General features: G+C 45.2%; 1 protein-coding gene across 1 annotated transcript; it reads right to left on the bottom strand.

Annotated features, from left to right (window-relative positions):
- Positions 1 to 8,775: 8,775 nt before the first annotated feature.
- Positions 8,776 to 20,766, bottom strand: RHOU (ras homolog family member U). Its single transcript, XM_079970857.1, has 3 exons — positions 20,189 to 20,766; positions 17,402 to 17,460; positions 8,776 to 12,424 (listed from the first exon to the last, which is right to left on the bottom strand). The coding sequence occupies exons 1-3, from the start codon at positions 20,502 to 20,504 to the stop codon at positions 11,969 to 11,971; spliced, it is 831 nt and encodes a 276-aa protein (XP_079826983.1). The 5' UTR covers positions 20,505 to 20,766; the 3' UTR covers positions 8,776 to 11,968.
- Positions 20,767 to 26,128: the final 5,362 nt, after the last annotated feature.

Here is a 26,128-nt window from a genome sequence, read left to right as displayed (position 1 = left end):
CTCAACGATCTCACCACAATGGCATACTTTTTCCAAGTTCAGAGATTATTCACATAGCTGTTCTTTTCCATTTTGACTTTTGGCAGGCAATTAATGCTGGATATCTTAGATGGACCATTTGTTGCGAAGGGTTTAGCAAGCATCTATCTGACCTTTTGCCATGCCATCAGCACTTAAAATCGGGGACGGGGAACCTGTGGCCCTCCAGATGTTGCTGGGCTCCCAGCTCCCATCATCGCTGACTGCTGGCCATGCTGGCTGAGGCTGATAGGAGTTGGAGTCCAACAATATTTGGAGGGTCACAGGTTCCCCCTCTCTGAGTTTGCCAGAAACTCAGGGTGGAACAGCTCCGTAGGCATTTAATTCTTTCACAAGAACAAGTTCTCAGTGGATCTCCATTTTGAGGTGGCAACCGAAAAGTCACAACGTGTCAAATACAACACTACTGTGTATCAAAACTTTGACCTGTCTCTTCCTCCTCCCAAGCTAAAACTTTTCAAAGCACGTGGCTTTAATATAAAATTCTCCCTCAGGAATGTCCGTTCATCCATCAGAAAATGACAAAGGCTTTGGTGTTCCTGGGAAACCTTATTTACAATGGACTTACATCAATGCATTCTTATCAGCTTCAGCTCCCACTTCACCCAATATTTCAGACACGGCAGCTGAAAAGGCCTTTTGATCACACCACCGTGCACATGGACAAAGTTACCACAGGGCAAAACACAGCCAGACCTCCATAATCCATACATAGTGCTGTCCAGATGTGCGGGTGTGTGCAACAGCAGCTTACACAGCACCAAAAAAGACATCTGTTTATATCAGCTTTGTGCAACACTTGTGTTTATTCAAGCAGTGCTTACATTTTGCAAAAGGATTGTTGGCAAAATCATATTCTTAGCCTTTGGGTGAACACAGAATTTGCTGAAAGTTAATAGGCAAACAGGACTATGGGCTTCCTGTCCAGCAAGCCAGCATAACATCTCCAGGGAACAAAGCAAGGGCTGATTGCATTTCAAAGACCTGAAGGTTTCAGATTACGTGCATGGGATAAGCTGAACTGCTGGATCCTCAAAAGATGTGAACCGTATTCAATGTAATTCAGCAACAGGTACCTGCCGGAAATTAAAACTGCTGACTCTTCAGACATCCGCCTGTTCATATTTCCACTGGACAAGTTGCCAAGCTAAACAGCATGCCTTTCAAAGGTCTTCACTTTCCATCATATTCATGGAGAGTGTAGGAAATAGTGAGCCTCCCTGAATCAAGATTAAAAGGTCTTGGATTTTCCCAAATGTTACTTAAGACAAAGGTATGGGATGGGGAATCTGTGGCCCTCCAGATGTTTTTGTTTTGTTTTTTTAATGCAAATTTATTAAAAAATTTTGAATACAAATGCGTAAATATTAAACAACATTACTTATATCATAACATAATTTTGTCGCTTCTTTAGACTCCCTCGCATCTCCCGCTCCCACTTACATCATTACAAAAAAGAAATTTTTCAGGCAAATTACCCACTTATTTACAATCTTATCTCCACTCATTTAAATAAAATCTAGCAATTCTCCAAAAAGTTTATATTTTCCTTAATCTCACTTATCGTCAAAATCAGATCTAATTCAATGGTAGGCAGTTATTTGTGATCTAGCATCCTTCTTAGCATTCAACCAAATTACAATATTTTTGTAAATAAATCTTGAATTTCCTCCAGTCCTCCTCGACCCTCTCTTCTCCCAGGTCACGGATTCTACCAGTCATCTCGGCCAGTTGCATATAGTCCATCAGCTGCATCTGCCACTCTTCCAGTGTGGGTAGATCTTGAGTTTTCCAATTTGCCCTCCAGATGTTTTTGGATGCCAACTCCCATCACCCCCAGCCAGCATGGCCTATTGTCAGGGATGGAGGGTCACAGGCTGTCATTTCCTAGAATAGAACTTCCCATGGAATAGTAAAACTGTTGAAGAGGAGCAGGATGGATTCTGTCCTTGCTCAAGTTCCTAATTGTAAGAATATGGCAGTGGACCACTTACTCTTCATACATGCTGCATGTAAATGGTCCACCATGTAGAGTCAGCCATCAACAGGGATCAGTTTAAGTGTGAGCATGGCCTCAGCAGGATGATTGTTTGGTGCCCATCAACTTTCAAAAAAGAAAGTGCAAATGAGAGTTTCTTTTAATAGAAAAGCTATTTTTTAAGTTACAGGAAAGAAGTTTTGAATTACACTGACTACTTCTATGGCTTGCATGTTGAGAGCAAAGACTGAAATAGATGTTGCATGTCCAAGCTGATGCATAAAGAGCTTTGCCCTCTCTGGAATATCAAGCATTCTGGGACTCCGGAAGAGCCAGGAGACAGTGCATAGGACAAATGTTGTGTGCTCACCTATCAGCATATATATATGAATTGTTCCTTCCCCTTGCTTTTTTGGCAGCTGGCATAAAAACAAAATGAAAGCAAAATTCTGGGTAGACATTTGTGTTCTGGCAAGTTGGCAACCCTACTTACATGTCACCATAGAAATAACAAATCAAACTGATGTAGTCCTGGTAAAAGCAGCTTTCCTTCTTTCTTACCATTCCTTTGCCAGATGAAACAAGTACTTACAGACAAAGTCTCTGTTCATGCAAGATTTTACAAGAAAGTAAAAGTATTTGCAACACATGGAAGATGTGTACAAAAGTGAAGGCAATTTGCACAGCAGCTGTGGCCAGGACATTGAAGTGAGAAGGGAAGGACACTGAGAGAGAAGAAGAGGTGGTTTATAACAATGGCAGACGTTTAAGTAAAGCAAGAGTGGGGAGAAACTGAGAGGGAAATACTGGTTTTAAACAACAGCACAGGTTGTTATGCAAGCAGGCGGGCTGAGGCACAGGAATGGGGTGAAGATGAAAGTAGGGGCATGGAAAGGTCTTTAGAACACAAGGGGATGGTGACTTCATAGTTGGACAGAGGATGAAAAGGTTGCTGAGTAGCTGCAACGTGTGGGTGGAATAAGATGCAAGAGGTGGCTTTTTGTGCAAAGAGGGGTACAGTGATAACTCAGGTTAAGTACTTAATTCGTTCCAGAGGTCCGTACTTAACCTGAAACTGTTCTTAACCTGAAGCACCACTTTAGCTTATGGGGCCTCCTGCTGCTGCCGCACCGCCGGAGCACGATTTCTGTTCTCATCCTGAAGCAAAGTTCTTAACCCGAGGTAATATTTCTGGGTTAGCGGAGTCTGTAACCTGAAGCATATGTAACTTGAAGCGTATGTAACTTGAGGTACCACTGTATACTAAAGGAGGGTGACGCATGGACTTGAGGTGAAGATGATGAAAACAGGGCTGAGAAACAGAAGAGAGAAGTGACTTCAGAAATCAGGTTGTGAAGATGAAAAGTGAGCTTAGTAGTTACGTGGGGTGGAAAGGGGAAGCGAGGGCGAGGGCAGGGATGGTGCCCTCCAGATGTTTTGGACTAGAGCTCCCATCTGCCCCAGTCAGCCTGGCTGGAGCTGTTGGGAGTTGTAATTCAAAGCATCTGAGCAGCTCCAGAGTGGAGAAGGGCTGATACAGACACATATATATGCACCCACTTGAAAGGGGCCTAAACTGCAACAGCTGAATTCTTTAAAAGCAAACATTTATCAGGATCATTCCAACATGGTCCCTTGACAGAGGGAAACATGGAAAACAGTTTCTGGTTAACATCCATACTTAACTGTTAATTCCCAGAGACAGTGGACAAAAGGATCTGGCTAGAAGGGCAGCCAAATCTAAACGAGGGGTGAACAACTCCAGCTATGCCAGTCCTATCTCATGGCCCTCTGAAGCCCTAAGTTTGGGGTTCAAAAAAATCCTAAGGGAGCTCCTCATGCCATCTATTTCCCATTACTTCCTTTAGAAGCAGCCTGGCTAACTTCAAATCAGATTTTTGCTTTTTAAATATGACATCTTTGGCCAAATCAAATCAGTCCAGAACACTGTGTTCTTGTTAACTTAGATCAGTTTCAATTGTTGCAGCCTCATGATATGGTCTTTTCCTCTTGACCATTGCCCATTATTACTTATAAGAGTGGACCAGAGGGAGTTAACTGGGTGGGCCCAGGAAGTGGTGAAAGCCTCGGTGTGGGATGGGAAGGTACTCTTAAAGAGGCGGTGGTGTGCCCTGCCCTTAAGAGGACCTTCCTGGATCCAGAAGTGTTGACGTTCTATCACCTGGGTGCTATTAGTCCCTTCTTAGACAAGACGCACAAGATGGTGGTGGCAATGTGGTTGGAATAAGTTAACCATTTGGACCTTTCCGAGTCCAGACGCAGGCCCCAGTATGACACCAAAACAGTCTTGGCCACCTTGGTCGATGACTTTTGTTGAGAGAGGGACAGAAGAAATGAAGTTATATTGATTCTCCTTCAATTCTCAGTGACGTTTGATCATAGTATCCTCCTGGAGCAGCTTTGTGGATTTGGAAATTGGGGGGTGTGTGTGTGCTCTGCAATGGTTTCACTTCTACGTCTGTGCCATTGTGGGAGGGTAATCAATGTGAAATAATTTGCAGTGTCCTGCAGGGGTCAATCTAGCCCACCCGCCAACACTATTTAACATCTACAGTATATGAAGCTGTTGGGGGGTGTCATAAGTACGCAATGACATGCAGCTCTATCTGTGCCATATGAATCAGCAGAGGCGGGTCAGGTGCTGGCTCTCAGGTCCAAGAAGGGAGTAGATGACCTGTTATGGACAAGGTTGCTCTCTCCTGAAGAAATGAGGGGGTACTCCTCGATTCAGCCTTGTCACTTGAGGCTCAGGGAGGCTTGGAGTACCTATTTTCTGGCTTGTTCACCAATTATGGACGCCCATGAACAGAGATAGCTTGACTGCGGTGACCCATGTTCTGATAACCTCCAGACTGGACTATTGTAGCAAACGCTTTGTGGGTCTTCCCTTGATGGTTTGGAAGCTGCAGCCAATGCTGAATGCAGCAGCCAGTGCAGGGGAGGACACACCACACTGGTTCTTAAAGGTCAGCACCAGCTGCCGGAGTGCTTCCAAGCACAATACAAGATGTTTGCATCGACATATAAAACTCTATCCCCTTCATGGATCACTGCCTTGCCATGGCGAAGGGGCTTGAATAACTCAGAGAAGCTATGAACTATGCCGTGCAGGGCCACCCAAGATGGACAGGTCATAGTGGAGAGTTTTGACCAGACATGATCCACCTGGAGCAGGAAGCGGCAAGCCACTCCAGTATCCCTGCCAAGAAAACTCCATGGACAAAGACAACAGGCATATAAAAGTTATGACGCTGGAAGACAGGAGTGCCTGGCGTGCTCTGGTCCATGGGGTCACGAAGAGTCAGACACGACTAAACGACTAAACAACAACAACAAAAATAAAGCTCTATAAACGACTTGGGCCCATCTTAAGAAGTGCCTCCACCCACATAGATCTGATCAGATGTTATGTTCAGCAGGGGAGGCCTTGCTGGTGGTCCCACCCTGCTGTAAAGTATGTAATATAGTAATGATAATTTATTATTGATACCCTGCCCATCTGGCTGGGTTTCCCCAGCCACTCTGGGCGGCTTCCAACAAAATGTTAAAAATACAATAAAACATCAGACATTAAAAACTTCCCTAAAAAGGGCTGCCTTCAGAGGTCTTCTAAAAGTCAGATAGTTGTTTATTTCCTTGACATCTGATGGGAGGGTGTTCCACAGGGCGGGCGCCACCACAGAGAAGGCCCTCTGCCTGGTTCCCTGTAACCTCACTTCACGCAGTGAGGAAACTGCCAGAAGGCCCTTGGAGCTGGACCTCAGAGTCCATGCTGAACAATGGGGATGGAGACGCTCGCTCCTTCAGGTATAAGGGGTGTAAGGCACCCCTGAGATCTATGGATATAGGGCAGTATACCAATAAATTAAACACATATGTGGGGTTTCTCTTTAGTGGCCTCCACGTTGTGCAGTGCCCTTCCCTCCAAAGTATTCTGGTTCCATCATGACATACCGTACCTGTTTGCACTGGCCTTTAAGGGTGCAGTCACGAGTATCACTTCTTCTGCTACATCGCTACTGCATCTGCTTGCTGTTTGATATGGTCTAACTGATGGCTTACTATTGTTAAATACTACATGGCTCACTTGTTTTAAGTAGCAGGTGGTGCTGTGGGTTAAAGCCTCAGCGCCTAGGGCTTGCCAATCGAAAGGTCGGCGGCTCGAATCCCTGCGGCGGGGTGCGCTCCCGCTGCTCGGTCCCAGCGCCTGCCAACCTAGCAGTTCGAAAGCACCTCCGGGTGCAAGTAGATAAATAGGGACCGCTTACCAGCGGGAAGGTAAACGGCGTTTCCGTGTGCGGCTCTGGCTCGCCAGAGCAGCGATGTCACGCTGGCCACGTGACCCGGAAGTGTCTCCGGACAGCGCTGGCCCCTGGCCTCTTAAGTGAGATGGGCGCACAACCCCAGAGTCTGTCAAGACTGGCCCGTACGGGCAGGGGTACCTTTACCTTTAACCTGCATTGAGACTGCATCGTAAAGGATGGGTATAAATGTACATGACATCCACACATACATTAAATAAACAATTGGACCTTATCGGCTATGGAATAGGTGGCAGGGGACAGAGGAGGTCTGTTTGAAAGCAGACAGCTTCCCAGGACCCCAATTTGGAAGGAAAATATGTCCTTCCTCTATTGCTATGCGCTGGAGTGAGCCGTGTAACAGCACAGACCTATTTTAGGTTGTTAAGAAGAGCAAGCTCAATGTGCCATTTAAGCACCAACAATGAAATTGACAGCAGCCCATGAAATGCACCCCTCAGGACATGCAAGTAGCCTCATGCTGGCTGAGGGTTATGTAAGTAGAAATCATCAGACTTCCTTTGGGGTAGCTGCATGGGGAGAGGAACGCTGTCTGTAAAACAGGCAGGCCAAAGAGCCATCAGAATTTATTTTCAGAGGGGAGGGGGAATGATAACGTTCCCACAGAAAGCTTGCTTTTAAGTATAGCCCACACTTTTGAAAACAAAACATCCTAAGGCACATCAGATTATAGGCTACAGGAGACACTTCCTACTCAAACGGGCAAATTAGGTGTTTTTGTTTGTTGTTTTTTAAGAAACATTTGAGAAGAGCGTGTAGCTTGCAGTATACCAGTATCTACAACAGTATTAAATCATTTAATTCATATGTACCAAGTCGTCACACTGTTTGGAAAAAGAGAGAAGTCAGAATGAGCTGCATTTTTGAAAAGCCATGATTTTTGCGGCCTTATGAAACTTGACTGCTTTATAGAGTGTATGGTTTGGTATGCGGCCTAAGCAGCCCCCATGTGTTAATAGTAGATAGGCAAAGTTTCCACTCCCTTTCCAGCAAGCATTGTACTCCTTTTGAGCTCCCGATAAAAATGTAATCATCCGTCTTTTATTCCCATTGTACAGGGGAGCAATAAAAGAGGCTGTGTGTGTGTGTGTGTGTGTGTGTGTGTGAGAGAGAGAGAGAGAGAGAGAGAGAGAGAGAGAGAGAGAGAGAGACTGGCCCTTACATTCGAGTCAGTATCCACATACCCACAGATAACACCAAAGCCCTGCATATAGAAAGTTCAGAAAACCAGATGTTAACTTCTCACCATTATGAGTTTATTGTTGACCATATGCAAGCAAGTTAACATACAGTTTCTGTGCAATGGAAACTTATTTTCCAAGCTATGGCACTGCAGGAGCAAACATATTTTTATTGAATCAGGCTCATTTGACTCCAGTCAAGATTTCCACTACACTTTGAAGCTTTCAGCAGATGATGTGTATTTTATGCATTGCTCCTAGCACACCAAAGATTCTGGAATGTTGGTTATGTCAAACTAAGTCAGACTCAAGAGTAGACCCAGTGGAATTAAGTCCGTGGATTTCAGCAAGTTCACCCTGTGATTTAGTTGGGATTTGGCCTTGATCTTACAAGTAGTTCAACTAGGTCAGGAGCAACATTGTAGCCAATTTTTATCAAGGGGTTTTGCAGAACCGGAGCCTATGCCTAATGAGGCCGTTAGGAAAAGACACAGCTTGATTACCGTAGCTCTTTAATAAATAAATAAAAGTTCCAATTATTGGATTTTCTATACCTGATTCAAACTATTTGAAACGGTAAAATGGCTGTATATGCATTGAAGGATATGTACCCAAAGAACTAAAAACAAGCTCTTTTTGTAGTCATGGATCCCAAGAGAAGTTAAGGAACATCATAGAAAGTCTGATGCCTCTTATCTCCAGCAGACTTCCTGCATTCCAGAACAATGTGGAATGGGCTGCAAGATGCCACTGGAGCAAGGAGAATCACCCAGAATCGGCCTTGGATTCCAATAAACATAGAGTTTCCAATCCTTTCCCCAAGCAACCTAAATCCCACCGTATATTGTTCATGGCAGCTCCCACCCTGCAAGAAAGGCTTTTTAGGGACCACAGATCAAACTTTCTTCTACAAACTTCCCTTCCTTTCACTCATCTTACAATCCAGGCCAAACAGTTTTTCTTCTCCTTATGTACGTACACTGTTATATTTTCTCCTGGAGCTGGAGGGAGAATTTAGAATGAAGGAATGGCAGAGAGAGTAATATGTTTAAAATTATTTTTTAAAACCTTCCTGCAAAGCCACTGCCCCGATCCAATTTGGGGAGCCCTGTAGCTATAATTTACTCAAATCTGAAAAGTTAGGCTATCTGATCACGGCCCTCCTGCATCTTGTGTAGCTTGGCCCTCTGTAACATAGATCAGTTTGCTACACTAGAAAAGGAGAACAGTCCCGAAAGGTTGAAGCATCATTTAATGTTATTTAAACATGGCGTCAATGGAGGTAATCACAGATAAGCACGATAAGACACATGTAATGCAGACTTGGAAGAGTTTGTTTTTAAACACATTTTAAGAACAAGAATGAACAAAATAAGCAGTCTGTCCAATTGTGAAGGGTTCCCCTGCTTACCCTTGATTTTCCCTTATTACCCTTACTCCATTTTGGTCTCTTTTCCTGGTTACTGTGACCTACTTTTTTATGAAGAGGGGACACCAAAATGCCTAATAAGAGGAGTTGAAAGGATTCAATATTTAAATCACACTGCATGTGAAAGGACTCCCCCCCCCCGCTTTATTTCCCTCTGAAACTGTATGCACTGCTAGTTATGCTTTTATTACTTACAGTAATAAGTACAAAACGACAGACTTATTGTATGCATTGAAAATTAAAACAACAACAATGTAGTGTTCTACATTCTGATGGGCCGTGCAAGTCTATGGTCCCTGGGAGTGTTTTCCTGGGGCTATGGGATGAATCAGAACCTTGCTCTGAATATAAAAGTCAAACCAGGGGTAGGGGTGTGTGTGTGTTGAGATAGGACCTCCCACTGCAGAAATCTCTGTGGCCCTTGCCTCACCAACATTTGAGGTCCAACATCATCAGAGGCCTAAGGGAAGCATGCTGGGGGTGGGTCAGGGAAAAGCATAGCTTTGATGGATCTCACAAGTCCCCTGAAACTAAAGGAAACGTATGTAAGCCCTGGAAGTCGTGTCTGTGCATTCTCTCCCATCAGAAACGACAGGAGAGGAATAGTTCCCATTAAAAAAATATATCTGGAAAGGCAGAAACCGTTACTTCTGCCCTCCTGCAACAAGTCCAGCAGGCTTTGGATAACTCTGAATCTCTGCTACTGCCCCCACCATCACCACCCACTGAAAAGATGTTTCTCCCAGCTGGGCAGGAGAGGGCTGAGTCAGTCTAAAGCTATTGCCAACAGTGAAACAGGATACTTATCCCAACCAGGTTAGGAAAAATGAGAGCCACTGAAAAAAATGTAGGCAGCAACTTCACCTAAGGCTGGAAGAAAAATACTTTAGTGCCTGTGTGCTAAACAATTGGGCAAGTAGGTGCCTGGGATTTCCACACTGGTATTTCTCATGTACAAGATGCAGTGAATATAGAGGTTCTGCAGGAGCCCTGTGAGATCTGATGTGGATTCTGTTTGCAGGGCTTGCATGTGTAGACTGCATTCAGATATAATGGGAAACCATGGTTTATTGGTATAGGAAAAGGGCCCCCACCTTGAACTCATGTGCTTCCACCTGCCCCCTAGCTTCCACCTGTTTGATCCTAGCTTATTCTAAGCGTGGAAGCCTTGGGTTCATGTGTTCCTCCTCCCCTTTCATGTGACAACATCTGCTTTGGCTTTTGAATTAATCACAGTTCCCGAAGCCTGGACTCACAGAGAACTGTGGTTAGTTTAAAAACTAAAGCAGATGTTGGCACATGAAAAGGGAGGACAGGGAAACATGTAAATCCAAAGTTCATTCATGTAGCAGAAAACCATTGTTCCTCATTATGCCTGAATTAGGCCAGTTTAAATCTAAGATGATAATGGAATGAATAAGAAGCCTACTTTAAAGGCGGTGGCTGGTGGGAGGAGGAATCTTGACAATACAGAAAAGGAGACAATAACTTAAGGCTTTTGCGCTCATTTTGCAAATAACAGGTTCCTAAACAGCTCAATCTCCAGAATTCAGAACATTGCATTACTTAATTAGAAGAGGAATTTCTATAGGTAGATATTGGAGCAAATAATATTCCACATTTTAGATCCATCACATTGTAATCTATTGCAAGGGCAGGCCATTTTGTTAAAATTTAAAATATACCTTTGAATTGTCTTGAAAGGGATTTGGGTCACCACCAAAATGTGTTGCATGTCGGCTAATGTTCATTTTGTTCAAAGCAATATGGAAGACCATAAGAAATCATGGACAAAGCATGCAGCCCAGGTAGTTACCACCACTGCTAGCCCGCATTTGTGATCATTTAAAAAAACCACATTTAAATCACTACATGAAAATTGACAGGGACAGATTTGGTATATTTTGAATCAGGACCAATTCCTATGGCCATGCATTTACCTGGAAGACTTTTCCATTGGCATCAATGGATGGATTTCCTACTGCTTATGACTGATAGCTTGCTCTAATCCCACCTCACCTTATATTGATAGGCACTGAATTCCATCATGCAGAAAGATGGCCCTATCTAAGGTACATAAATGTGCGGTACCTGACTATGTGAAAAAGACTATAATGTAATTAGTTGAGATTATCTTGTAGAAAACATCATCACATTGACTTAGACCATCAGATACATACATTTCACAGGTATTTGGTGCATCGTTTAAGGGGAGGATTACATCCTTTATAAATTGATAAAAAAACCTGTCATGGGGTCTCTAGAAATAGAAAAGCAACCCAAGGCTATTCAAAATATCATTATTATTTTTTTATAATTTGGCAAGCATGCACATTTACACCATGTAAAAGATCTGTAAGTCAGGGGTCTACAAATAAGATGCAGTTATGTAAGCAGCTCATTGTGTTAAGACATCCCTACACTGTGCATGAAGTAGGCATATCTTCTTAAGAAAAATATATAGGATTTACGTGCAGATTCTGCTAAATTTATCAAACTATGGATGTTTCTGGAATGCATGTTATAGTTTCTGAAGATGGCAAGACTGAAAACGGGTGCGTGGGAAGCCAAATGTCATTAAGTAGCACACATTTTCTAACATCCACCTGTCAAACTCTGTCCTCCTATAGTCTTTTCCTGGTTTCTGTGTCGCCTTGGCACCAGAGGCCTCTGTTGCGGCTCCTCCCACTTCTGCATGGAGTCAATTCCTCGGCCCAACTTCTGGTTTCACAGAAGGGTGGGGTAGTTGTCCCTTGGCAACAGGAAACTCTACTTACTCCGGGTGGGAACCTTCCACCTAATGCACACCAGCCAGCTCCCTCAGGTCCTCCTCCCAGCACCACCTCCTCCTCCTCCTCCAATGACAACGGATGAGTTTTAGCAGCATCTAGAGCTGTGGAATTCAGTCCGTGTGCTCTGGAATAGAGATTTTGAGCTAATATAGCTTTGACCCGCTCCCAGTATCCAACTGCTGTTTTCAAAGCCTTTGCAAAATATACTATACAAAACAGCAATACTTTTTCCACCAGGATTTGGAGAGGTTTTTCATTTTGTCTGGAGTCCGGCTTTTCGATTTCTTTGGCTGCTGCTGAGTATCCGAGTACTGAATGCCAGCAACAATGGCTGCATCAAAGACTTCTTTGAGGTTTTTCTGAGTCAAAGCGGAGCACTCGATGTAAGAGACGGCTTTTATTTCCTCGGCACAGAGCCTCGCGGCCTCCTCCGCCACGGGCTTTTCTTTGCATTTGTCCAGCTCAATGAGGACCTTGACATCCTCCCGGAGGTCCGATTGTGTCCCAACGAGGATAATGGGTGCTTTGGGGCAGTGGCATCGGATTTCAGGAACCCACTTCTCGTTCACGTTCTGGAAAGAGGAAGGGCTCACCACGCTGAAGCACAGCAGGAAGATGTCTGTGTTGGTGTAGCACAGGGGCCGGAGCTTGTCAAATTCATCCTGGGGGGAAATGGGGAAAAGAAGCGTGAATGTTGAGAGACCGTTTACTCAGCCACAAAAAGCCCTTCAAAGCTCCATGGTTCAAGGTGAGGGAGAGAGTTGTTCCAACTCCCCAACTGCTTAAGAAATCACCCCACATACCTAGGAATTCCTGCACAAACCCTACATCCTCTCTGTTGCCTCTTCCCCTTCTTTGCAACTTCTAAATAGGGCTGCAGCTGAACTTACAGATCAGAGCTTTCAGGGAAATGCTGGGATATAGCTCTCCTGGGACTGCACCCACTGTATGATACTGAAAGGAATTGCATGTTTGAATGCTACCCCATTTTAAAAAATCCTCATAAAACCAGCAAATCAGGGCAAAGACTAGGCTAGCCTCCATATTCCCCTGACAAGCAATGGAGTTTTTGACATGGGACATCGTTCCTTTTTATGATCCACCTCCTGCATTAGGAAGTGGCAAAGTCCTATAAGACTGTCCCAGATGATTCTGCTGAATGCATAGCCATACAGGAGGGATGATGCAATAAAAGCAGGCCACGCATCCGGCAAGAACTGACAGGCAAATGGGAAACTGAATTGAACCAAAGGAAAGGCTTTGCTGAAAAGACAGCTTTTACCCTTTTCCTAGTGGAATTCCTCAGAGATTACTATTGGGTTTTGTTTCATATAGCTGTTTTCATTAGTGACCCTGGAAGGGAAGTGGGAGCACGTAGATGAAACTTACAGATGGCACTAACTTAGGAGGCACTGTAAATACCAGAAGGATTGGTGAGAACTCATGCAGGATGAATGGGATAGCCACCTGAACTGGTGCAACACAAAGGGAATTAAATGGAATTAACACAAACCTAAGCAAAAGGAAAGAAAATTGCCACCTGGAGACTTGGCAGCTGGAAAAGAGTCATGCAGAACCTGATCTCCGGATCTTGCCTAATCACAAGATGGCTATGAACTGCCAGTGTGAGCAGTTGTAAAAGGGAAAAGGCAGTTCTCAGATGAATGAAGCAATGCAGAGATCCAATCTGACGTACTTGGCCACAATCCAGCAAAGAGTTAGGTAAATTTAAACTAGAAGTGACTTTGCCCCAAAACATGAGACAGTGAGATTTTCTAGGTACCGGAGTGAATAACAGCAGCACTTCTTGAACTCTGCACCTCACCAGGTGTCAGTGGGCAGTTTTGGGGCTCTAGTGCATACCAAGAGACTGGGTTTTTGTACCTCTGCTTAAGCCCATTGAGAAGATTCTCACCAATGGTTAATTAGGACTAGCTCAGAGTAAACCAGCTGCAAGGAACTACTACAGGAAAGAAATGGGGAATTTCTCCTGTAAGCAGAAACTAAAAGATCTTGACTTATTTATTTTAAGATGCTGCAGACGTCCCACAGAAAGTAGTACAGTGATATGATTTCCAACCTAACTATTGTACCAATTTTGCAACCACAGTCTTCAAACTGATATTAAAGTAACACTTAATTTGGAGAAGTGTAAAACACTCAGGAATATTCTGGGGAAGTAAGAGTTCAAAGTTCAAAAGAGAGCGGCACAGGTATTTCTAGCTATTTGTCCTGGTCCTTTGGGTTCTGTGGTGTTAGGAAGGGCTTGCTGCCCCCTCCCCCCCAAATATGGGAACAGTGTGGATGGGTTTTTTTTTTTGTTTAGGACTCCCCTAGTCAATCTCTGCATCAGGTTATCTATTAACCCTAAATTTGTAAACAGGCCACTTCCTGCTGCCTCTACGTGGCTTGGAACATTGTCTGAGTAATTCCAGGCTTCCTTGCTCTGTGAGTACCTACTCTCAGCTTGGGCTGAAGCTGTGGTATGAATGGATCAGGATGGCCTGTGCCAGAACGCTTTGCATAGTCTAGAAGAGCGCCTTTTGACCTCTTTCAGCATTAAGCAATGCAGTCTATGTTCACATTAGCAGCTTGAAATACAGGGAGGTAATTCCCCCACCCCCCTGCATTTTAAGCCCCATTCGCATGGTTTTGTTCACATCAGAGAGAGGGCAGGGATGCCTCCACCCAACATGCACTATGTCTTTTTGTTTCCTTGCCCCCACAACCACCTCCCCCCGTCCCCAGAACTCTTATTCATTAAGCTCTCTCTCCTGCACATGCACTATATGCACGGTGACTGCTATGTTCACATTGGCACTTACTCTGCATTCAGTTTTCTAGTTGTATGAAAGCTGGTTTGAGGAAAAGAACACATCAAGCAGCAGTGTTTGTTAATTAACTTACAAGATCAATATGGTTTGTGTCTAATGGTCCTATGAATGCAGCTTCTAAAGCCAGCAGTAAGATAGCACTGCATGCAGAGTGAGTGGTAACGTGAACAGACCCTGAATATTGTTTGCTTGCTTCCTATTTCAATGTGCTTCTTATTTTGATTTGGTTTATCCAAATGGTATATTGACTGAGCAGGGGAAAGCAATGGATCTGGATAACTGAGGAATTCAGATGATCAAGACACAGTTGATGAGAGATTTCACACTAAATCCAGGGAAGGCTTGATACAGGAAGGTGTGAGGGATTTAGCACCACACTGTCATATAACATGATCCTCTGGAAGGATTCATGATTTAATATAGCCCTTCAGAGGCCTGCTGTTCCATGTTCATATTTATTGTTGTCATCCAATTTTCATGATCTACACTTGACACACTTCTGGTGCCACGAATAAAGAACACCCTCACATTCACATTTCCCAATATGCTGCCTCCCTCCCCACTGAACCTACATGCTATGTGCCCTTTTGTAGCTCTTTCTATGCAGCAAAACTGTGATTTTGCCATGGGGTATAATTTTCTGATTTGTGGATCCTGTGTGATGATCAGAGTGTTCTGGTCCTTCGCAGTTTATAGTCTGTTGCAGGGAGAGCCTAACATACCACATACCACTCATGAAAATCAGCTTAGTTATGTAGCTGTGTCTTTAAGTGTAGGGTTACAGGTAGGTAGCCGTGTTGGTCTGCCGTAGTCGAAACAAAATTTAAAAATTCCTTCCAATAGCACCTTAGAGACCAACTAAGTTTGTTATTGGTATGAGCTTTCGTGTGAAGAAGTGTGCATGCACACGAAAGCTCATACCAATAACAAACTTAGTTGGTCTCTAAGATGCTACTGGAAGGAACTTTTTTATTTTGTTTTAAGTGTAGGGTTTTGTGTATGTTTTACAAAAAATGCCAGTGGGGCTGTTCTAGATCAGGATCCTAGTGTGGGTTAGATTTTTTTAAATCCTTCATTCCCTGTCCTGATTCAGAGCCCCATAAAAAAGACTGCTGATCTGGATTGAGGCCTCATGCCGAGAATGTTTGCAACATACACACACACATGGGGGAAAACTCCACTACACTTACTGGCAGATATGCAGCTAACCAAATCTTTTGTTAGGCCCAGAGGCTTCAAGAGATGTAGCTGGGGGAAGCAAACCAACTCCTTGCCTGCACCCAACCTTTCCTTCTTGCTGACAGCAGGACAAAAGCACAACATCACCGGCCTCCCAAACCAATACAATTTGCCTCAGTTGTGGTAGCATTTTAATTAAAATACAGCATGCTTCCAAGGGTTTCAAATTAAGAAGAGCGAAGAGCAAACACAGTCCGAGATGCACCTCCAGTACCAATGTTTTGTTGCCAAACTGAAACATGCATCTTAACTTGCAAGGGGGCAGAGGTTCTTACTTGGGAAAATTGTGAAGGAACACAGACATGCAGTTCTTCAAAATACATCTAAAGAAATTAGTACAAGCCCCCTTCCACTTGAATACACTTCTTTTCAGGGGTACTTGCAAAAGAAGACTGAGGTTTACAGGGCAAGAGTCAGGGACACTGGGTTCATGAGCTCATTTGTTTCCCAGATTTAAGCCCCTTAGGAAACAAGGCTGGAGCCAAAGTCTCCTGTCATTTAGCTTCGGAGGCAGAGTTTGAACTGAAACATGCTGTACCGCACTGAAGCTGTGGGCCATGGTTACAAATATTTGCACAACTAGAGCTTGTTTGCATGTCCTCATAGTAATTGTCGCATTGATGTCATTGTGTTGCTTAAAACTGGAATGCGTTCCCACAAGGAGTAGAATTGAGGAGCAGTTTCAGAGATTGAGATGAATTAGGAGTGCGAAAGAAAGCCCTAGATTATCAAGGCTCTTTTTCCATCTCTTATCTACAGCTAACAGGCCACGGGAACAATGGATCTAGGACAAAGATGTCACGAGCAATCATGGCTCCAAAAGGCCCTCCATAACAAGATGGAGAAGACAGCCACTAGGTGCCCACAGCTCATATGCTGCCAACTGCTGGATTACCCAGTATCAGCCAGCAGGAAACAGGAAGTCCCCTTATGCATTGTGTGTTAGAAGCGACCACTCTATGAAAATGCACTCAGAGAGCTTGCAAAGAGAAAACTCCCATGCGTCACAGTGTGTAGTGCAGTATATTTTTGTCTTTTTGAGCCATCCATTGCAAATCAGGTAGTGGGCTGCTTGGAAATTCACATGTAAACATGTGCTTTTGTTTCACACGTGGGTGACTCATCGTCACTCACGTTTACACAACAGAAGACTGCAAATCAAAGCAGGAAGTCTTTCTCCTCCCACAGTAGCCAGTCCTTCCTATGTAGTCCAGTTACTCACATTACTCTGGCAACAAGGGAGCTGTTGCAGGGCTGCTCCTTCCCATGCCCTCAAGGTAACTGAGAAGCCACCTGGGACAAGGCCATGCCGCAGCCCTTCCACACACAAAGCACCAAGGCTTCGGAAGATGGGATACTCCCGATGTGGGGGGACCTGTATTTGGGCTCCTGCTGCCTCCTCCCAGCCTTCTCATGTCACCCAGGGAAGCAGCCTGAAAGAAGTGACAATGCAGAGCACACACCACTCCACCCAAAAAGGGTATTAGCTCTTTCTTCCTCCACTTTCCTCCCTCTGCCCCAGGTTAGGCCACCCTTCCACTCAAGTAAGTAAGTAGTTTTACTGACCTGGCCAGCTGTGTCACAGAGCTGGAGCCTCACTGGCCGGCCATCAACGGATACAACAGCTGAAATGGAAGGGGAGGGAAGAGTCAGTGAAACTTTCATCCACTCATGAAGAATTACTGGTAGGTGTTTCCTCGTATTTATTTGAACCGGTTGTGATTTAAGGAGCTCAAAAGCCGCCTCAGTCCCAACTCTGAGGCCTACCCAAGCCCTTCAGGACTTTAAAGTAGCAAAATCACTGAATGATGCAAAAGAAAGAAGAGAGCTGTCCCCAAACACTCAGGCAGTTTTGTATCCCTATTCCCTTCAACTTGCTAGAAGATTGATTTTCTTGTCACTTCTCCCCCCCCCCCCAAACGTCCTGGCACAAAGGAGGCCCCTAACCCAACCCCTCTTGCTTTAAAGCAGAAAAGACAATGCAAATATTGACACATCCCTTGCGAAGCTGCTGCTCTTTTTGCATCCCTTTCAGTTCTGACTAGAGGATTTATCATTCCACCCTCAGAAAAGAACTGGCTTGATAAAGAACCACGTGTAATCACAGGCCATTGTTACCATCGCTTCCCTGTTTAAGCACAATATGCTATTTTTTAATTGAGGGGGTGGGCTTTGCTTGGTTTAATCCCCTCCCCCAAAACGGTTGCAGATTTATTGCTTTTGTCACTTCCTTTTGCTGCATCAATTTTCAATACTGCAGAAAAACTGTGCCCTTCGGGTATTTGCTTACTGCAAAGCAAAACCGCTTGCAGTTTAATGTGAGGCAGTAAGGTGCTCCAGGAAGGAGTGGCTGTCTGGACTGGGCTCACATAAAGTCTCTAAACTGTACTGCTGGGGAAGCAGCTGAGCACACCTAACTCCCTGTGAACTCTATGGAACTTACTCCCAAGTATACCTGCTGCAGAGGGCTGAGTTGCTCGGGTCTAAGCTGGTGCAAAGGACAGGGAGAGCACCTTTGGTGACATGAGGTTGTAAGAGTCTGTTCTTCAAAAGGAGAATGTTTCATCACAAAGGACAAAGGCCACAATACAGCGGCGAACAACGAAGAAGACCCCAGCACTTCCACAGCAGGTCAGCAGTGTGTTTTCTGTTTGAAGGGCATTTGAATATCTGGACAGTGTACATACACAAACCACATATGACTGAAACTCCCAACAGTAGGTGCGTGTTTATCACATGTTCTCAGACATGAAAATGCCCTTCAGATGTTGGAGAAGAGACACAGTCAGCACAGATATGCACGGGGACACCTCTTTTCTGTAAAAATGTGAAGCAGCTCCCAGATTCGTATCTATCCCCGAAGGAGTTAAGCCAGGACTGATGACCCAGCAGCTTCCACTCAACACCCAGAAACCTTATTAAAAACTGGGAAGATTGACAGGGGCTATTTAATTACAACAATTCACACTGCAAACAGCAGAAAGCCATCTCTCCACGCTGTTCCCTGCCCCCCCCCCCCAAATCAATGGAGATTTAAACTAATAGAAGATGGGGGAGGGGACTGGACAAGGGCTTACTTTCCCCCCTTCTGAACCCAACTAAAGGGATAAGGATTATGAGATAGCCAAGAGGATTTGCAAGATGACAGGAAAGTGTGACGTTTTGGGAAAATAAAGAACAGAATTATCTGTGTGGGCACAGCACGTGCAGCATAGCGCCTGAGTCTGGGGTAAATCAGACCCACACAAGCCCTTGGCAGTAAAAGTACTTCGCCCCGAAAAATGAATATCCGCCATATAAGGCATGTTTATATATACACACACCCACTACAGGTTGCCCCCATAAGAACTAGTTATAATTCAAGGGATCCTGTTTTTAGTTGTTATCAAGTTCCTAACCCTCACAGCTGGAAACAGCATGGAAAATACTGTTATAAATGGTGGAGGCTTCAAAACTCAGAAGCAAACAGGTACATTAAGGCGTATGCATGTGTCAGCCCCATTTAACACAGTGGAACTTAACTCCAAGTAAAAATCGCTTGTACAGAGTCAGACCATTGGTCCAGCCAGCTGCGGGTCTCCAGAATTTCAAATGTGGGCCTTTCTGGGCCTTAGAAATGCCAGAGATTGAATCAGGGACCCTCTGCGTGAAAAGTCAATGTTGAACCGCTGAGTTACAATCACCCTTGACCTCGGTTGTTTCGAAGTCCAGGTCAAGATTTGTAAAAACCTTTCAACCTTGCAAAAAGAAAAAGAAAAGAAAAAGGCGTATTCCAGAGGAAGCACAGCACGTCTGCATTTTAAACGGCGCGTGTTATATACAACTAAATAGGAATAATTCGGTTTATGCAGGGCACTTCTTCAGTTCGGGCCCTCAGTTATGATCTGGAACGGGCATGCGAAAGGAAAGAACAGAAAGGAGAGTTTCTTTTTCACGTATCTCTCGGAGCTTATTTCTCTATTAGACGATCCTCCCGAAGAAAGCGGCTTAATCTAACCCGTTTGGTCCCCTGACCGTAGGACTGTTCCTTTCCCAATATATTCGGACGCGGAGGAGGGGGGATCCTCTTTCGGCCCCTCCTTTCTACCTGCATCCACCTGGAGCTCAAAGAGCAACGCAGCTCTTCCTCCCGAACTTCCCAAGGAGGGGAGCCGCCCCTTTTTGAGTCTCAAGGCTGGAAATGGAGGGCGATTGAAAGAGAAGCCACAGAGTCCACGCGGCGCTCCGAGGGGGAAAGGCGCCTGACCAGCCGGATCGCATGCTAGAGGGGGCGCCTCGCCGCGACCCTGCTGCCCCGAGGGGAAGTGCTTCCTCGGCAGCCTCCAGGGGAGCCCTCTTCCGCCGCCCCCTTACCTGAGAAATTGTCGAAGGCGGTGGGGATGTACTCCGTGGGGTAGCCGTTGGTGGTGTAGCTCACCACCAGGCTGGTCTTGCCCACCGCGCCGTCTCCCACCAGCACGCACTTGATGCTGCGGCGAGGCTCGGCTCCGCCGCCGCCGCCAGTCCCGCCGCCGCCGCCCGCCCCGGCCCGGCAGCGGCTCCCAAGCGCGGCCCCCAGCGCCGCTGCCCGGCTGCTGCGGACCCTCCGCGGCGGCACCGGGGGCACTTCGCAGCCGCCCGGCAGCGGCTTGCTGATGTAGCCCGTCTCGCCCTCTTGCTGCGGCGGCATCCGCCTGGCTTCCGGGCGGGAGACCCCCTCCGAGGACAGCGGAGCCACCGGCGGACGAGGGGAAGCAAGCAAGGCGCGGCGGCGCGGACGGCCGAGGGGAGCCGTCCTAGGCAGGGGCGCCCAGCCGGCGCAGCTCCGGGTCCCTGCACAGCGCTGCCGCCCGAGAGACGCGCCTCCCGGCTCCCCCGCTCACTGCGCGCTGACTCGGGGAGCCTGGCCGGGCGCTCCGCTTGCAGATGACATAATACACCAGGAGACCCGGGGAGAGAGCGAGGGAACGAGCCGAGCAGGGCGGAGGGCAGCCGGAGGGGAGGAGCCAGGCGCAGGAGAGGCGGCCGGCAGGCGGCGCTACAGGCAGCCCAGGCGGACGCGGGAGGCCAGCCGCAGCCGCCGCAACTTGTGGACGGCGTGGAATCCTGGCTGCGTTCGAGAGCGCTTCTCATTGGACGGCTGCTGTTCCTTTCGAACGCTGACGGCAATTCGGACGACGCCTATTGGCCGGGCATGTTTCGCATAGCTCCCCCTTGCCACGCTTCGCCCAAGGCTAACGTGCCGACCCGCCCCTCCTTTTCTTACCTGCGAGCGAAGCCCCTTCTCCTGACCTCTTTCCCGGGAGCCCCTTCCCCGATCTTCCGTTTCTCTAGAGCCCTGCTTCCCCGCGTGGCCCCCCGCTTCCCAAAGGGCAGCCGCGTTGAAGAGCGACAAAGAGCCCGGTGGCTCCTTGAAGGCGGCCGCGTTGAGGATGGCATTGGGTCACTGCGTGGTATTTGCAGAACGATACTCAAATGCTACATTTAACACGCTGGGAAGCCCACCGACTGGGGGGCGGGGACCTCACGGTCTACGGAGCTGAGATAGCCTAAAGGGGCGATAAAGAGAGGCTGCTGCCGGGCCAGGTGTCCTTTCTCCAACCCCGTACGCTCACTCATTGTGCATAAGCAAAACGGGTTTCTTCTCTGCGAGCCATTCTCTTCCCTTCTTATCCTTTCCCCACCCCCACCTCTCCAGGCTGAGCTGTAAAACTGTCTAATCTTATCAAAGCTCAGCCTGTTTCACAGAGGGAAAGCAAGTTTCTTAGCCAATTTATCAGTATTAATGAGACAACTATGTGAAGCTATGTGCTTCGGTGCAGCTAAAGGCACTCTTAAAACTGCTCTAGTTTTTATTCGTGTAGTTTTGCCTCCCCAGTTCTGGGTTATGACTGAGGATGCTTCCAGGCAGGTGTTTAGTGTGGACTTGGCTCTCCGTGTTTGAAAATGGCTTTCCCCCCATTGCAGCATCCACACAACATCACTGACAAAGAAATGCCAGCCCAAGCCCCTGCCCCACAATTTAATCCTGATAAGCCTTTTCTAGGGGAAATATGATAAGTATAGAAGAAGAAGAAGAAGAAGAAGAAGAAGAAGAAGAAGAAGAAGAAGAAGAAGAAAAGAGCCTATTGCCAAAGACCTGTTTATGATCTCTCAAAGACCCATTTGCAAACTAAGACCCTATTTGGAAGAGTCTAAGAGTAGAAGAGGAAAGATGCCACCTATAACAATCATTTTTTTCCCAGAATATGGGAAATATTTGTTCTGGGTGGCTTCAAAGCAGAAGAGGGAAAGCAATGTTTACTTTGCGTGTGCTGTCTGAAAGCTCAGGAGAACACAAGCATTTCAGGACCAAATGCAAACAATACGTTTGATATTTAGCAGCCTCTCTCTGCTGACCCCATTATATCCCCAGCCTATGCAACAACTGGTTTTTGTGTGTTTTCACACAAAAATTCACCCTCAGCAAAGCTATGGAAATGGTAGTGAGAGACCCTGAGCTTTGATATTTGAGCAGCAGCTTGTCTGAGGTGACTCAGCTCTACTTTAAACTAGCTCACACCTGTACGACAGAGATGGGGAATTGGTTGCCCTACAAATGTTGTTGGACTACAGCTCCCATTATGCCTGACTTTTGGCCACACTGGCTGGGGCTTATGGGAGTTGGAGTCCAACAATGTTGAGAGGGCCACAGGTTGTATTTGTTGTTTTACAATCCTTTCCTGATGTCGCTGCATTCTTGCCATCTGGAGGGACCCTTGTGCGCAACAAAAGCAGGATAAAACAAGCCCAGAACAATTGTTACATAAAAAGTTAGGTTGCTTCCACATTTTCACTATTTTCTGTTGAGATTCAGTCATGTACCAGGAAATTCAGGTTGCTGCATGCCTGCTATACCTTTTAGACACATTTGAAGCACGTTTTCTTCCCCCTTAAAGAATTCTGGGCACCGTGGTTTGTTAAGGGTTGCTGGGAATTATAATTCTGTGAGTGGTAAAATGCAATACCCATAATTCTTTGAGGGGGAAAACGAGTTTCGAATGGGCTGTAAAGGTATATTGTGTACACAGCCATTGCAAACCCATTACCCCCAATACTGGACATTCTGCAATAAGAAAAGTGCTCACACTGTTCTGTGTCCCCAAGATTATTGCATTATTGCCGCCTGATGTGCACTCTTGCACCATAGCACAACAAAAACAGGACAAACACCCCCAAACACCACAATATGATGTAGTACAAAAAGTTACAGAATTTCAGCAGGACGTTACAGTACATGATGCACTGAATGAAGCAGTATGTCCCCGCCCCCCTAAAAAACACTTGCAGGTGCAAACAGTATTGCAATAATGAGCACAAATAATCATGAATGCACATTAAAAAAAACATTAGAAGGGTCCCACAGGCTGCAGCAAGAGCTTTTCAAGGTTTAGAGCTGTTGAAATAGTGCTGTCCCTCTATGTCTAGGTGATGATATTCCCCTCACTGGGCTTCTTGCTGCTGCAGAAGCCTTTCGGTGCTCAGAGAGATAGTGCAGCATCTTCTTTTGGGGGGCAATGTCAGTTCCTCACCACGCCTCTGTCTGCTGCAGAAGCTCTTCCTTACAACAATAGCTGATCATTTCTGCTTGTCACAAACAAATATGCTAGGATCTTTGATGCCATTGCTGGGATATTGTACTCATGGCATGTGCTGTCAGCAGCAAGTGACAGTCTCTCATTAATGCCATTATGATCTATTGTCATCAGAGAAAACAAATCAAAATAGAGGGACATCACTGATGTAGAAAAGGAGCTATGATCCTGGGGGATGACAACACTTCTTTTTTGTGTGGAATAAAAAGCAATTGCAGAGGTAAAAATAATTTAATGGAATTACTGCATTCTCTCGACAAAGGACTTGTGTGCATTTAAAAAAAAGCAAGTTTAGTACTTGGATTTCAGTGCAAGCTCAGTACTTGGATTATGAAGTACAAATGTCTGACTTGTTCCTGCCTTTTCTGGATTGGGTTTTGAGAATTCACCCCTCCACTATGGCTGTGTTGAATTGTAATGTAATGTATCCTACTGAATACACTAGCCTTTTGTTGAACAGTATGATCAAGCTAGTTGTTGTGCAGAAAAGAAAAAGAAAAAAGCCCTAGTGAAACAATTTGTACTGTGATGGCAAATCAAAGAGAGTTTGTTGGTGACAAGACATTCCAGTATTGCTGAATCCTTATTGGTGAATGAGAACAGTAGCATTTACTTTGTGACAATTCTTGAATGTTTTAGCTTCTGGATGAAACATGGAGAGATAGATTTGATTCAAAGACATTGATTAGAGCTAATTATTTAGTCAATATTGCCAGCAAAATGTTTTATGAAACAGATCCAAAGGCTGATTCTTGGAAATTATATGTCTCTAATGTCAATGTTGATTTATAGCACTGCATTTTTGTCTTGTTACTTTTTACTGATTCCTCACACGTCTTACATTAACGAAGACCTTCATTTATAGGGCAAGTAGCTATTCCTTGCTATTATTGTATCAGATCTTCTACTGTATAAAATAAAAAACCTCACTAAAGTTAAAACCACACTTTCAGTCCATTTATCTGGAAAAGCAAATCATTTTCTTGAAAAAGATTATGAAATTAGCTAGTGTAATCAACTTCAAATGAAACCATGGTCATTGAATTGTAGGATTGTAGAGTTAGAAGGGACCCTGAGGATAATTTAGTCCAACCCACTGCAATACAGTATATCCAGCTGTCCTGAACCTGCAACCTTGGTGTTATCAGCACTACACTCTAATCAACTAAGCTATCCAGGTATGGTGATTGAGCTATGATTCCTGCCTTGTCTTTAGTTGGGGACCTTAAACACCACTGAAATAAAACTTATAGGTGGGTCAAGCCTTGGGCAGCGGAATCCCATGGAGGTGGTGCTTCTGGTGAAATCTCGCCACCACTTCTCACTTCTCCTGTGGTGAAGGTGGGGACACCCTCCCCTTCCTCTGCCGCTGCCACCACCAGTGGAGTAGCAAGGAGAAGAGGCTGTGGCTTCTGGGTTCCAGCAAGATTTAGAGACAACTCACAAGATCTCGCTGGAACCTGGAAGCCACAGTGACATGACCTCCAGTAAGCGGCCCCTTTGTCTCAGGCAGCCAAATGGGATGAGTCACCTCTGCTAACAGGTATTTTACCTAAGTCAATTATCCATTTTTTTCTGTATTGGTGCACAAATAGCTTTTCTTCAGTCATCAGATACTACTTCAAAGGACCTTCTCGGTAGTGGCGCCCACCCTGTGGAATGCCCTCCCATCAGATGTTAAGGAGATGAGTAATCATATAATATTTAGGAAATATCTGAAGGCAGCCCTGTATAGAGAAACTTTTTAAGATTTAAGGTTTTATTATGTTTTTATATATACTGGAAGCCAGCCAAAGTGGCTGGGGCACCCAGTCAGATGGGTGGGGTACAAATAAATTATTATTATTAATCTTTGCTTTTAGAACTGCTGTTTTCATAGTTCTTTTAATATTCTCAAGAGATCTCTCCCATAATTTATTTTAAGAGATTTTACTTGTAATCCTCAAAGAACTCTAGCCCAATGGTTGCCATTAATTTGATTTTGAATTGATTTTAGAATGATTTGATTTTAGAATGCATTTCAATTACTAACTGATTGTGATTGTGATTGTAAACTGTGATACTTTTATTGTTGTTAGCCGCTCTGAGCCTGGCTTTGGCTGGGGAGGGCAGGATATAAATAAAATTTTATTATTATTATTACCTTATTATTATTCATTACTTTACATCAGTTTTTTTGTCAGCCGTTCTTTGTTCCTGGCATTGTTTGGTATTCTTAATTAACAACTCAGACAAAACTTTCATTTAGTATATTTATAAACAAAACATATGATGTGTTAGAGTAGTATGTGTGGCTCTTGAATCTGGCCTGCTTCCGGATGTTCCATGGAAGGGCATTCACTGCATCTTATTTCCATATTGCCACTGGACAATTGTTGTTTAACACTGGGTGGTCTTCTGAATGATGTGGTGTGCCACCACTTCCTTCAAGGCAGATGGTACTTCCTGCTCCTCCAGTGAGACATTAATAATTCCCTGGACCCACCTTTTCAGCCCCCTATGGTTATCTCTAAGAGGCCAAGGTGGGCAAGGGTCAAGGGTTCAGGTGGTGTGAAATAGAGGGTGTCAGTGTACTGAACCAAGGGGCAGACTAAGATCTGTTTGAAATGTGACAAAAGAGAAGGAATAGGAGGCTTCTCATCTGAAATCAATGCCATGTGTTAACTCTGACAAGGAGGTG

Source organism: Podarcis cretensis (assembly GCF_951804945.1).
Source record: "Podarcis cretensis genome assembly, chromosome: 3".
Classification (NCBI taxonomy): Eukaryota; Metazoa; Chordata; class Lepidosauria; order Squamata; family Lacertidae; genus Podarcis; species Podarcis cretensis.
The sequence above is the reverse complement of the archived record's forward strand: the minus strand, read 5'-3'. Positions and strand labels throughout refer to the sequence as shown.